The sequence below is a fragment of the Mesocricetus auratus genome, unplaced genomic scaffold (genome assembly GCF_017639785.1).
Source record: "Mesocricetus auratus isolate SY011 unplaced genomic scaffold, BCM_Maur_2.0 Super-Scaffold_100022, whole genome shotgun sequence".
Lineage (NCBI taxonomy): Eukaryota > Metazoa > Chordata > Mammalia > Rodentia > Cricetidae > Mesocricetus > Mesocricetus auratus.
Window position 1 is genome coordinate 17,431,727 of NW_024429203.1, and position 15,772 is coordinate 17,447,498.

The 15,772-nt window shown below is 35.0% G+C and overlaps 1 protein-coding gene and 1 pseudogene across 1 annotated transcript; both read left to right on the top strand.

The window, feature by feature from the left end:
- Positions 1-3,460: 3,460 nt before the first annotated feature.
- LOC101839277 (olfactory receptor 145-like) lies at positions 3,461-4,392 on the top strand. The gene is given in 2 exon segments (XM_013112821.1): positions 3,461-3,869; positions 3,872-4,392. Coding segments are annotated over 2 exon segments (930 nt in total).
- A 7,843-nt stretch (positions 4,393-12,235) lies between these two features.
- On the top strand, positions 12,236-14,244 carry LOC101839549 (annotated as a pseudogene).
- Positions 14,245-15,772: the final 1,528 nt, after the last annotated feature.

Below are 15,772 nucleotides of genomic sequence, written 5' to 3' on the forward strand. Positions count from 1 at the left end.
ATGTTGTTATTTCATTTGCTTGCTTCTATTTGTCTATCAAATTCATTTTGTTCATTTTTTGTTTATTTTCCCTAGCAACATTCCTCACATATTTCCCCTCTAATAACCCCTCCTCTTCACCACACTTCCAGGAAAACTTGGGGTCAGTGATGTTGAACTATTTCACATCCGCTGTTCTAATGAATAGAATCAAAGACATTCTAAGTCTCTGGTTTTTAAAATTGGTTAATTAATTTATTTTACATTTTATTACATTTTATTTACATTTTGAAAATTAATCCTTATCAATCATTGGCAGAAGAATTTTGTCCTCTGTATCAGAGATGTAACAATATCTTTGTGGTTTCTCACAAATTTAGATGTTATTTTTTAAAGTTGAATGTTATATGTGTGTTCTACCTTAGAATAAGGTGATTTGCCTTGCTAAATTGATCCTGAATTTGCACAGGGTTACCACATCAGCACCTGTGAGTTTCATATAGACAGTTATCTTTTTGTTGTTGTCAGTGATAGACAAATAGAAAGAGGCCCATGTATATTAGCCAAGACTTAAATCACTGACCTGCACTCTTAGGTTCTGCAAATAAATTTTATTAGAATTTGCTGGAAATTATTATTTATTGTATAAAATAGATTTTAAAATAATAAATCAGGTATAATTGTCCATGACGCCTTATGTCTTGGTTTTATTTAAAAAACAAGAGTAAGTTTACAATTCCTGAATTAATTGAAACTTTTTGTTCAATTCCTATTTTTATTATTTGCTTCTGTTTTATGACTTTTGAGACAAGAACTTGATTGCATCTAAAATCTTTCCTGAAGCTTGCTGCAGAGTCCAAAGAAATTTTTAGTTGTAATCCTACCATTTGATTTGCAGTCTACAACAGAGGAGTAGACACAGTGTTTAATAAGTTCGACTCAATATATTAAGCAATTGTGAAGAAATGAATACCCATCAATTGGTTCAGAAGTACTAACATTTGATCACGCATGCTTTGGGAATAAAATAATAAAGGAAAATAAGAATGGAGAGTTACAGAATAACTGGAAATTCATTGGCAACTCTCAGATGTTAAAATATTCATAAAGCATTCATTCCTAAATAACTAATATCAGAATTCAGAGAGTAATTGCAGTCTAACCTACTCCAAATAAACCCTCCTGTGTCTAGTTATCTCTGGCAAATGAATACGCTAGCCTTTGCTTTGAGATGAAAAATACATTTGGCATAGGATTTTTAAACTAATAATAGATACATCAGAAATGACTATTTCATAAAGCCAATAAGATTTATAATCATAGCTTACATTTCACTGTTTTTCATTCTACATGGATTTGTCATAAGTAGTTTTATGATTCTTTTCTGTTTTATCACAACAATACAACTGAAGACATGATCTTTTTTTATAAAAAAGAATAAATTAGTTAAATAGCCTGTATCAGTATGTTCCTTGGTATCATACTTTTCCTAAAATGTGTACCGATGTTGGACTCATCTATAAAGTGGTACATATAAGAACTATACTGGAGACTAAAATACAAATGTCATGTAAGTATTGAAGTGATTTAGGAATGATGTAACATTATAAATGTGACTAGGAAGTTTTTGGGATGTTGCTCAATTGGAGAACTCACTCTTGGTATCAAGGTCTTCCTGCATCTTGAGCCATGAAGACAAAACACAGCAACAGCAAATTACTTTTGTAAAATGATTTGGGGAACTCTCATGATTTGTAATACCTTAGATATCTTGTTATACTCTATGGTTAAAAAATGATAAGGTAATACTGGGAACAGAATCTATGGAAAGTACCATTAAGGATGGAGGAAAAAATGAGAAAAGGAAGCTACACAATAGATTTCCCTTAAGATATGAAGATTATTGTCAGATGGGGTTCAACCTTGGCTCCAGCTCAGAAGTACACTACCTAAAGGGAACTACATGCACTTCTTAAATTCTAAGTCTCGAGTGAACAAAAGAAACATTCTGGTCCAGGGTATAAACATTATCACCTCATATATTTTTTATAACTTATGTCTGTGCCCTGAGAGAAGATAGAGAAATCTTTTACTTTGTTTGTAGCCAAGTATATCTTTCTAGTAAATTACACGAAATTCCTGCTGTCTCATCTGGTGATAAGTGCATAAAAAGAAGATAACACTGAAAATGATTAAAGGGTATTTGATAAATTATGACAAGACAATGGTGATTCCAGAACATATTAAAAATTAACTTGGTGTTGTGTCCTCTTAGAATCAAATATTTAAATGCTCAGAGATGCATTGAACCATATAAAACAACAAAGGTGCAGGAATAAAATAATACTATTCCTTTGGTGATGAGGTAGTTTGAAATTTCTTCATGCTTCTATTTTGTTTTTTTCTTTAACATCATTAGATACAATATTTAAAATGATAACTGTGAGTTAATTTGACCAGTTATTAGTTGTAAAGTTTTCCAAAATGGAGTTTCTTCACTTATCTTCATCCTACATTGGTGTGTACACACAGGTAGTGATAATTAATTTTTTTGTTAGAAAATCAAAGCACACACAATTCTTAACTTATTTAATTTGTTGAAATTAGTTCTCCTGACTTAACTATGTTCCTCACTTGAGTCATTTTGCAATTTAGCAAGCAGCCCTTGAATTCCAATCCCACCGGCCCCAGTTATGAATACTCAGTGCTCTTTTGAATAATGTAACTCTGTTATATTGCACACAAAGGAGAAATGATGCACTGTTTCCATTTAGTGTCATGTCATTGGTTTGTGAAGTACTTTCACATTGAAGTACAGGAGTCTCATGAATGTCATTTGATTACATTTCATGCAATTCTAAGAATAAAATAAAATTCAAAGAATATTTTAGAAAAAACATGGAGTGTTGAGAGGTTCAGAAGATGAAAGTGATACAATGTTACATCCAGTAAATTACTTATTGAGGGCCATCTTTCAAATACATCTAGATTAATATGTTTTCCTATAGCAAGCACAGGTTTTCCATTATTAAACTCTGGCAAAATATAAAGCTTATATTTGAAACAATGTTGGTGGACCTGAGGCCACCTGTGACAACTTGGATGCAGTAAATCAAAGTTGTCACAGGTTTTTCATGTATTGTCCCATGTCTTAAGCAATGACAAAATGAAATCAAGGATGGGAAATGTTTTCTGGTCCTTCCCCCTCTTATATTGATATACAAGAAGTCTTGCAAGCAAATGACAAAAATGGTCATGATATTTTAGACAGTGGGTAGTTGAATTTACTCTATTTTGTCTGTAACATACTAATCTGGGAAAAATATCATTCTACATCATGATAGCATGAACAGCAAATTCTGTGAATTAAAATAGGTAAACACATTTTCACTATCTACAAGTGTGATAGAAGCTGTAAATGATTTTGAGGGTTCTTATAATGTTATGATTTTTTTTGTGTTGCAGGTTATATTAAAGAAGAATGGGTCTGGAAAACACTTCTTTGGTGACTGAATTCATTCTACAGGGATTGACAAATGACCCTGATCTACAATTACCTTTGTTCTTACTCTTTCTGTTAATATATACAACCACAATACTAGAGAACATGAATTTGATAACCATTATTGCACTGAATTGTCACCTCCATACTCCCATGTACTTTTTCCTCTTAAACGTGACCTTCATTGACCTCTGTTATTCCTGTGTGATTACACCCAAAATGCTGATGTACTTCTTTGTAAGGAAGAATATTATCTCCTACGTGGAATGTATGACCCAGCTGTATTTCTTCTGCTTTTTTGCTGTCAGTGAATGCTGTGTCCTGTCATCAATGGCCTATGATCGCTATGTGGCTATCTGCAACCCACTCTTGTATAATGTTGCTATGTCCACCAGGTGTGTTCTTATCTAATACTTGGTTCATACATAATGGGAATTTCTGGTACCATGATTCATACAGGATGGATGCTTAGACTGACCTTCTGTGACAGAAACACTGTCAACCACTATTTCTGTGCTCTGCTCCCTTTGTTGCAGCTCTCCTGCACCAACACTTATGCCAATGAGATTGAGATTATTATTGTAGGTGGGATAGATATCAATGTGCCCAGTGTCATCATTGTTACCTCTTATGGCTTCATCCTCTCTAACATCCTTCAAATGAGGTTTACCGAGGGAAGATCTAAAGCCTTTAGTACCTGCATCTCCCACATACTAGCTGTTTCTCTATTCTTTGGTTCAGGTGCATTTATGTATCTTCAACAATCCTCAGTTGGGCCTATGGATCAGGGAAAAAGGTCTTCCATTTTTTATGTCATATTGCTTCCTATGATGAACCCCTTAATCTATAGCTTGAGGAACAAGGATGTTAAAGTTGCCCTGAGAAAAACCTTTAGCAGGAGGATGTGCTGATAAAAAATTAATATGTCCATCCCTATAGTTATGCTACTTAGAATTTCTGTGGCATTAATCATAACCACCTCTTTCTATTTTTTTTAAAATCTAATCATTGGTAGGATATTGGAGTGTTTTATTTAAAATAAATTTCCTTTGATTTTATATAATTGGCAAAGTCTTCTTTCAGCAGTTTTAGCTAAGTAATTGATATCCTTTATTATTACAGAATGTATCCTAAAAATAACAAATGATCTATCAGTGGTCATATATAATAATACTGAATTTTCCATGTATTTTGTGGCAAAATATCTCTCATTTGTCTTTGTAATAAACTATGAATCAGATTGTCTTTCTTGGGCCTTACTGTGTCCCTTGAAAATCCTAGTGATTCATGATCAAGGTGTTTTTATTAACTGGCTACTGAATATAATACACATTGTAGTGTATGTAATATGCGCTTGACTTTCTTATGTTAGGTGTGTTAACTTTATTTTATAAGATAAAATTGAAGAATTTATGAGGGATATAAGTATTTTATACATACAGTACAGAGCCTTAGTGACTGTGCTTTCCCTCTACTCTTCATAAAACTTTTGCAGAATTCCTCATTCCTGAATACTATAGTCTAATCTCTTATTGGAGAATTATTGAAAATGCAGACTCATTTTTATATTGTGCATCGAGTGAGTATACCTGTAGGAGTAGGAGTTAGAGCAGATTTATATTGAAACTCAATATAGGAAAATTTTTCAAAGTAAAAGTATGGGCAAACGGCATGCTTTCAGCTTTTGTCTTTTATATAAGGTCCTAGAAATATTTAAGAATAAAGGAATTTGCCAGGCATTGGTGGCACTCGGGAGGCAGAGGGAGGCAGATCTCTGTGAATTTGAGGCCAGCCTGGCCTAGCAAGTTTCAGGACAGGCTCCAAAGCAATACAGAGAAACCCAGTCTCAAAAAAAACCAAAAAACAAAAAGCAAAAAAGAAGAATAAAGGGATTGTATGGTTATCATACTGACTAATGCTATTTAATATTAAGAAAGTTTCAAAATAAAAAGAAGAAATCTATGGGGCAACACTGCTTGTATACAACTAAATCACACTTTCTTTGCTATATCTCTTATATTAACAGAATGTTCAGTTTAAGAATTTGAAAACTCCTAAGATGAGAGTCAAGAACAATTTGAAAGTACTGTTTTATGTATAAAATTAACTGTGACAAAATATGTCGAATAACAATGCAATGACAATATTTTCTTCTGAGAGAAATGGACAAATATTTTAGAGGAAAATTTATAATCTGATACCAAGTGACAATTTCCATATGTTATATGACAACTTTAGTGATATAAACAATATTTATTTTATTTTTCTCTATCCCATTCAATTTTAAGTGCTTGGGTGTTTGTTTAAAGTAATTTTTTGCTCTTTGATTTTAGATGTTTTGAGTAAACCCATTTATTCTTACTTTAAAGTGATCATTTGACCTTCTAGTGACTCAAATATCAAATACTGGCACTATGTATATATATAATATGTATTATAAATAAATATATATGTATATATATATATATATATAAGAAGCACTCTTATTCACATATCAATCCCCACATTCCCTCTCCCTCCCATTCTCACATGCTCTCCACTGACTTTCCAAACCCACCCCCGACTCCCCAGGGACAGTGAGGCCCTCCACTTGGGACCACCAAAGTCTATCATGTCATTTGGGGGAGGGGACCTCCTTTCCATATCTGGGCTGCAATAGTATCCCTCCATAGGGAATGGGGTCCCAAAGTCAATTTGTGACATAGGGATAAACACTGACTCCACTATTAGAGGTCCCATAGACTGATCTGGCCTCCTAGCTGCCACCCACATCCAGAGGACTTCGTTCAGTTCAACACTGGATGACTAGGATCTCTGGTGCTCTCACTAGGTAAGGTCAACTGTTCCTGTGGGTTTCTCCAGCAATGTCGTGGCTCCTTTGCTCATCAGACTTCCCTCTCTATAACTGGATTCCAGGATTATGGCTCAGTGTTTAGCTATGGGTGCCAGTCTCTGCTTTGATCAGCTACTGAATGAAATCTCTAGGAATGGCAACCATTATAGGGGAAGGGAATCAAAGGCAGCCTCTCTACCACTGTTTAGATTTTAGTTGGGGTCATTCCTATGGATCCTCTAACATTTCCCCTGTGCCAGACCTCTCTCCAAACCTATACTGGCACCCTCTATTAAGGCATCTCCTATCTTGCCCTCCCCTATTCCACCCCTGTCTCAGTCCTCCCGTTTTCCTCCCCAGCCCAATTCTCCCCATCTGCCCTTCCCACCTCCCTCCTCTCTTCTCACATGCTCTCAATTTTCTCAGGGGTTCTTGTCCCCCTTCTTTGGGGTAGGGAAGCATGTGTTCTTCTCTTGGGACTCTCCTTCTTTCCTAGTTTCTCTGGTAATGTGGATTGTGGGCTGGTACTCCTTTTCTCTATGTCTAAAATCCATATATGAGAGAGTACATACCATGTTTGTCTTTTTGTGACTGGGTTACCTTGCTCAGGATGGCTTCTTCTAGTGCTATCCATTTGCCTGTGAATTTCAAGATTCCATTGTTTTTTTTTCTGCTGAGTAGTACTCCATTATGTAAATGTACCACATTTTCTCCATCCATTATTCAGTTGAGGGATATCTAGGTTGCTTCCAGGTTCTGGCCATTACATGTGGGGACCACAGACCCTGGCCAGAAACCCACTCCTCCATCAGCCTGGGAGCAGGCAGCTGCGAAACAATGCTTACTGAAAACATATTTACTGAAAACTATCCAGTGCCCTAAGAAATATTTCCAGGAGCCATAAGTTCCAGATAAGGGCTCGCTCACTGAAACACCCTGACTTTCATCTTCCCAATGGCTAGCCACTTCCTGCTCCCTGCTGTCACCGATTTTGGTGTCAGAGATTTAACCACCAGCCAGGAGGAGAAAGAGGATGTGTGGGAAATGTGTGCGTGTATGTATGGCAGAAGTTTTTCTGAAGGGAAGTGTTTTCTTGGGAAGTTCTCTTAAACCGACTTGGGGAGCATAAAGATTTCTTAACGCAACCGACCAGTCTCTGTGTCATCAATCCCGACACCCTTGCCACATTCTGGGATACAGGCTGCGCAGCAGGCGCAGCAATTAAAAATAATTCTGCTATGAAAACAGCTGAACAGATGTCCTTGTTGTATGAATGTGCATCTTTTTGGTATATGCCTAAGAGTGGAATTGCTGGGTCTTGAAGTAGACTGTTTCTCATTTTCCTGAAGAACCACCATACTGATTTCCAAAGTGGCTGTATGAGTTGGCACTCCCACCAGCAGTGGAGGAGTGTTCCCCTTTCTCCACATCCTCTCCAACATAAATTGCCATTGGTGTTTTTGATTTTAGCCATTCTGATAGGAGTAAGATGGTATCTCAGAGTTGATTTGATATGCATTTCCCTGATGGCTAAGGATATAATCCTCTGTTGAGAAGTCTCTTAAAATATGTATTTATTTATTTTTTGTGTGTATGAGAGTTTTACATGCACACAGGTACATGCTATCACTTTCATGCATTGCCTTCAGTGGTCAGAAGTGAAAGTCAACATAAGCATGTATACATATAACCTGCAGTTACTTATCAGAAACAATCACCCTCTTTTAAAATCTAGTTTCCTATCTCCAACCTTTAATTTTGGGTGTTTAAGTGAACTTACTATCTTTTAGTGTTATGATTAATATGTAGTAATTATACAGAAATATGTTTCATTGTAACATTTGAATGAACTCATGTTTAGTATGATTCTTAAAAGCACCCCCCTTAAAATTGCCTCAAATCTGTCCTCCTTATTATTTTTCAGTACACCCCTGGTACTTTGAGTTGTTTTATCCCACATATGGTACAAAACATGCAGTGTCTTTTCTTCTGTTTCTTGTTTATATATACTACCATGACAATATTGAGTGAAAAGAATTTTCCTGTAAGGAAATGATTTCTTTCTTCTTTTAACTAAATAATTCTCTATCGTTCATATATATTGCATTTTAGCCCTTCATTCTTTGATGAGATCCTATGCTAATTCCATAATTTATTATTGTGAATAGTGCTGAAACACTCATGGGTATGTCTCTCTATGTTATATGCTAGGACTGATTTCTTTATGTATCTAACATCCAGAAATGTTGTTATCCATTACAAATTTTTTAGTATTCTTTCTTCTTTTTTAATTTAAATTAAAACAAGTTTGTTTTACATGTCAATCCCAGTTCTCTCTCCCTCTCCTCCTCCACTTCCCCCACCAAAGGAGCCCTTATTCCATCCTCTTTCTGATCCCCAGGGAAGGTGAGGTCTTCCATGGAGGATCTTCAAAGACTGTCATATCATTTGGAGCAGGGCCTATGCAGTCCCCCATGTGTCTAGGCTGAGAGAGTATCCTTCTATTTGAATGCATTCCACATAGAGTATTCTCTCTTAATTTCCATTATTACATGTCCTGCAGTAGTTCAGATGTTTTATTTCAATAACAGGCTTCCTGTAATACGTTATTTACTTTTCTTGATGATATCAATTATGTGTTAGATGAGAGAGAATATCATACAGATTGGATTTGGATTTCATCAAGAATAAAGGTGTGTGTGTGTGTGTGTGTGTGTGTGTGTGTGTTTATGTCAGCCATTTTCACTACCTTTGCTGATTAACATAGTTGATTTTTTTATACACTCTAAATATTCATCTCATGTTGAAGGAAACCTGGCAAATACAGTCACCCCATTCTTTATAAGCATTTCTTTTGTTGTGGAGAAGCATTTAACTGAATCAAACCTATTGGTCTGCTTTATTTTCATTACCCATATAATTAAATACCTACATATAAATAGGATTTCTGACAAATGAATTTGAAATAAAACAAGGAAAAGTATATGAGTGGGTTGAGAAAGAGGAAAGGGAAAAGGTTTATGATGTAATTATGATCTCAAAAAATAAAATACCTATTTATAAATTTATTGCTTCTGTGTCTGTTTTGGAGTTTTATGCTGGTGTTTGTCTATTACTCTCAAGCTTTCAAGTGTTTCATTTAGGCCTTTGAAACAATTCATCTTGATTATTACAGGATGAGAAATAAGAATGTAATTCTCTTTATTAATATGTGAATAGATAGTCTTGCTGGCAATACTATGTCTTTTTTTCTTATTATCTTTTTTATATTTTTGTTGAAGAAAAAACATATTATGTAGTCTATTTTGGCCTCAAACTAGGTAGCAAAGAAGAACTTGAACATCTCCTGAGATGAGAAGATCAAATGTTTGAACCATGGCCCACACCACTGTGTTTCTCTATAGCAATGGTTCAAACTCTGTCTATTCTGTGACATATATTAATTACACACTGGTCTTTATTACTGAAGTATAAAAATCTTGAATGAGTTTATAAATACCACGTCTTCTTCATTTACTCATCCACCAATTGGCATCCAAGCATGTTCCAATGAATTTCAAATATACCCTTCCAGGTCTAGTAATCTCTGGGAAAGGATTTAGCTAATTTTTGCTCTGAGATGAAAAAATGCATTTGACATAGGATATTTTAAACTAATGATAAATCAAGAAATGACTCCTTAATAAAGTCAGTTAAGATTTGTAAAGAGAAGCTTTTTCCTTGCTAGCCACTTTGGTTTATCACCCGCCAGTCATCTGGGCTCTGCCGCGTTGTAGTCCCCAAATAACACACAAGACACTGTATTAATTATGAAGCTGTTGGCCTTGGTGGTTTCTTACTGGATAGCTCTGACTTAAGTATTTATCCCATAATTGTTAATCTAAATATTTCTCTTACCGGTGAGGTTTCCGGGCTTCCTACCGTTACATCTTTTTTTTTTTTTTTTTTTTTTTTTTTTTTGGATTTTTTGAGACAGGGTTTCTCTGTGGCTTTGGAGGCTGTCCTGGAACTCGCTTGGTGGTCCAGGCTGGTCTCGAACTCACAGAAATCCACCTGCCTCTGCCTCCCGAGTGCTGGGATTAAAGGCGTGCGTCACCACCGCCTGGCCCTACCGTTACATCTTGACTCTCTGTGTTTCTCCTTCCCAGAGTCCTCCTGGACTCCTAGTCCCACCTATCTAGATTCCTATTGGCCAGCAGTGCTTTATTGACATATACATAGGACTTCCCCAACAAGGATTTATAATCATTGCTGAATTTCACTATATCCCATTATGTAGGGATTTATTATAACCAATTTTATGATTCTTTTCTGTTTTGTCATCACAACAATACAACTGCAGGCATGATTTTTTTTATAATTCCTATTGTATAAAATGTGTAAATTAGTTAAGTCACTTCTATCAGTAAGTCCCTGGGTATCATACTTTTTTCTGAAATGTTTATAGATGTTGAAATCATGCATAAAATGCTTCATGTAAGAACTAAACCGGAAACTAACATAGAAATGCCATGTGAGTACTGAAATGACTTGGCAAAGATGCAGTATTTTACATATTACTTGGTAGTCTATGGATGCTGCTGAGTGGGAGAGCTCTTGCTTGGTATTAGGGGCTTTCTGATTTTGGTTATGAAAACTGAAGAGAAAACAAAGCAACAGTAAATTATTTTGTAAAGTGATTTGGGGGAACTCTTATGATAGATAATACCTTAGATAGTTGCTGCATTCCCTGGGAAAAATAGTGATAAGGTAATAAGGGATACTGGGAATAGAACACTGGGAATGAAGGATGGAGGAACAATGAGCAAACATAGCTGCACAATAGGATTCCCTTAAGATATGAATAGTATTGGTAAATGGGGTTCAATGTTGGCTCAAACACAGAAGTACAGTCCCTAAAGAGAAGCACATGTGTTTCTTAATGCCAAGTATCTAAGGAACAAAAGAAACATCCTGGTCTAGGATATGAACAGTATCAACTTATGTCATTTTTATATATTGTGTCTGTGCACTGAGAGGAGATTGAGAAAGCCTTGTTTATTATAGCCAAGTATATCATTATAGTGAACTATGCAAAAGTCCTGTTGTTTCATTAGCTGGTAAGTTCAATAAAAAAGATACCCCTTCAGATGATTAAGGGTATTTTTTTTAATTACAAAAAGTTAATGGTGATTGTAGAACATATTAAAAATTAAGTTTGTGCTGTATCCTTTTATAATCAAAGGTTTGAAATCCTCAGAGACTTATAGAATCCAATAACACAAGGGTAAAGTAATGAAATAAAACCCTTTCTCTCATAATGAGGTACATTGAAATTTCTTTATGTTGCTGTCTTCATTTTTCCTGAAACATCTTTATTGATATAGCTCCAACAGTTATAAATCATATATTGTTGAGGACCAAAGCTCCTTGCACCACAGATTACTAAGAAGACCAGGAATTTTAAACATGCAGGGGCCTCTTCTCAGTGGAGGAGGTAAAATATCTAGTTTCTGTTCAGTAGACTGGGATTGGATACTGTTAATGACCTAGGGATCTTTTGATTATCTGTGGAGGCAGAATTCATCCACCCTTTGCTATAGAGGCAAACTTCATAAAGTACCCCAGAATGTTTATCCCAGACTCTTCCCTTCCTATATTTCATTCACAGATCCCATCATTAGGGAGGATGTCACATGTAGTTAATAGTGGGCTCAACTCTATGACATCTTTATCACAGACCACACTAGAATGTAGGCTCTTTAGCTAAAAAACCCACCCTCATTGTCACATCTTCTTTTCAAAGGAGCTTCTAAGTAATCACACTTTAAGCTTTATTGTGTACCTGGTATCAGAATGACTGTTGTCTGGAATCCAGGAATGGGAATTATTGTTGCTGAAAGCTTTTTCTTAAATTGTACTATGTTTTGAACATGCTGACAATGAACTGCCCAAGTTTTATCCAGGTTGACAAAGTGAATCTAAGCCAAATTTTCATTCTCAAGTCTTTGCAGATAACTGCCTCCATTGATACTTGCAGGGTCCTTTTCAATAAAAGGTACATGTTATAATTGCTTTGAAATATTAATTGACTATAAGATTCTCCATTTTCTCTTGTAAAGGCTTGCTTTTGTGTTTTGAATGCATATACAGATAATGGTAATGTGTTCCAAAGTGTTCTTTTATTTGGAGAATTAAAGATATATCATTCTTAATTATTTTAACTTGTTGAAAAATATCTCTCCAGACTTTATTGTGTTTCTCATTTGAGTATCTTTCCAGTTTATCAGGCAGTGCTTGATTTCCCATCCCATGGGCCCCAGCTATGAATACTATGATCTCTCTTCTTGACTGTAACTGGCTATATTGCACATAATAGAGAGATGATACAGTGTTTTCATTTAGTGTCTTAAACATTAGGCTTGAGAAGTAGCTTGACACTTAAGTCAAGGATCTGATGAGTGCCCTTTCATTTAATATTATACAATTCTAGGAATCAATGAAATTCCCATGTAAATCCTGGAAAAGAAAATGGGGTGTTAAAAGTTTCAGGCAACATAAGTATTACAGTATCACAGTCAGGAACTTTCATCTTGGTAGTCCTCTCTCAAATCTTTCTAGATTAATATATTTTCTTGTAGAAAGCATGGGATCCTAATCATTCCCCTACTCCGACTAATTCTAAACTAAAGTTTAGATTTAAAACAATGTAGGTACTCCTGATGCCACCACAGTTATATCTGGATGAGATTAGCTCCACGTTGCAACAAGGGTCTCCACATAACTACCTAGGGCTAGAACAATGATCATTCCTTTTTAGATTGTTGGAAATTAATTTATTCTATTTAACTTTCAATGTTCTAATATGGGGAAATAACACTATATCATGATAGCATGAATAGTAATTTCTGTGAATTCATATATATATATATATATATATACATATAGGCATTCCCGTCATGTAGTTCACAAATGCTATCTCAGTAACTTTTTGTGGTCTTACAATGTCACAATATTCTTCTGTGTTTACAGATTATCTTAAAGAAGAATAGGTTTGGAGAATGGTTCTTTGGTGATTAGATTCATTTTTCTTGAATTAACAAATGACCCTGACCTCCAATTGCCTCTGTTGTTACTCTTTCTGCTAATATATACAACTACCACATTGGGGAATTTGTCTCTGATCATTTTAATTGTGCTTAATTCTCACCCTCACACCCCATGTACATTTTACTCTTAAAGTTGTCCTCATCAATCTTTGTTACTCTTCAGTAATTACACCCAAAACGTTGATGAATTTTTTTTTTACTGAAGGAGAAAGTTATCTCTTACACAGGATGCATGATCCAACTCTACTTGTTTTCCTTTGGGGGATTTCTGAATGCTGACATAAATGACCTATGATTGCTACTCTTGTATAATGTTTCTATGTTTCCCAAGGTATGTTCCTGTCTTATGCTCAGTTCATACATCATGGGATTTTCTGGTGCCATGCTCCATACCAGTTGCATCCTAAGACTGACTTTCTGTGACTGGAACACCAGCAGCCACTATTTCTGCGATCTTTTCTCTGTGCATCAGCTCTCTTGTACTGACACTTATGCCACTGAAATAGAAATTCTTATTGTAGGTAGGAAAGATATTATTTTGCCCAGTATCATCATCTTTATCTTTATGGCTTCATCTTCTTTAATATCCTTCAAGTGAGATCCACTGAAAGCATAAACAAAACCTTCAGTACCTGTAGCTCCCACATTCTTGCTGTTTCTCCGTTCTTTCAATCACAAGTATTTATGCATCTTCAACCCTCCTCAGCTGGGTCTATGGATCAGGGAAAAATATCTTCTGTTTTTTATACCATTGTGTTTCCCATGATGATCCCTTAATTTATAGCTTGAGAAATGAGGATGCTAAAGTTGCCCTGAGAATAACATTTATCAGGAGGCTTTGAACAAATTAAATGTTTATCACTATAGTTTTGTCAATGTGTATTTCTATAGCTTTAATCAAAACCACCTTTGTATCTAATTTTTTTAAAAAATCTGATCGTTGGTAAAATATTGATTTTTTTGGTCCTTCCAGATTATTTTGGTTCAAATTTCCTTTGATTTTATACTATTGGCAAAATCTTCTTTCAGCATTTTATTTAAGAATAATAATAATTAAACCTCTTTTTTGTTATTGTCATTATGGGATGTATCCCCAAAACAACCAGTGATCTGTCAATGGACATACAAATTAATCCTGCATTGTCCATGTATCTTGGACATGGCTCTCATTCATCTATGTAATAAAATGTGAATCAGATTAATTATTACCCTTTCTTGAGTTCTGATCTTCAGGCAATTTTTATTTGTTAGATCATAAACAAAATATCACCACAATGCTTCCTGCCTTCAGGTATGATGAAAATGGACTAAAGAAAGCTATTACCCAATCTTTAAATATCTAATAATGTAAAAAGAATCCCATGAATTGAAAAGGAATAAAGGAGCAATATTTGGAAGTGTTTAGAAGCAATGATGTAATACATACTGTAGAATAATTTTACACCAGTAAACAGATGGTGACTACAATGCAAATAATTTGGCTGGAAAAAGTTTAGGCAGATACACACACACACACACACACACACATACACACACACACACAAGTGAGTGAGAGGAGTTCTTATAATCTCAGATTAAGAAATGGTTGTTAAATGTACCTACTCAGAAACTCATTGACTCTCTGTCTGTCTTGGAGTATCTCCCCTCATGTTTCCATATTACCTTCAAACTTTAAGTGTTTCATTAAATTTTTCATAAATTTTATGTTAATTTCTGTACATGATGAGAAGGATATACTTCTGTTTTGTTGCATGTGAATATTCACTTTTGTGAGCCTCTTTTAGTTGCTAATACTGTGTTTTTAATCTGTTCTAAATGTGGACACAAGAGTTTATGTGCTGAACATTGTCTCAAACTAGATAGTTAAGAATACCTTGAACTACTGATCCTCCCATTTTAATCTTTTGAGTAAGGATGTTGCAGGCCTATGCCACCATGCCTAAATTCAGCAACAGTTCAATGACTTTGTCTTTGCTCTGACATGTTCTTATGACATCTTTGTCTTGAATAAGATGTATGTGAGATTTTATATTAATGTCCCATATTCTATTCTACTAATTCACTTGTGTATCTTTTTGTTAGCATTATGTTGTTTCAAAAGCTATGCTTTTATAATATAATATGAATTAGGTTCACAATATCATTGATATTGCTCTTTTTGTCCAGAGTTGCTTTCTTTCTCTGGTTCTGTGTTTCAATACGAATTTGTTCATTTTTCACTTCTGTGAAGAATAACACCTTAGTTTTGATGTCTGGTGCATTGACTTCTCTTGATTAAAAGTACATTTCATTATATTTAATATTTGCTGAGCCACAAAGATCCTCTTGCATCTAACTCCTTGATTTCTTGGAGTTTTTTTTTAAACAACA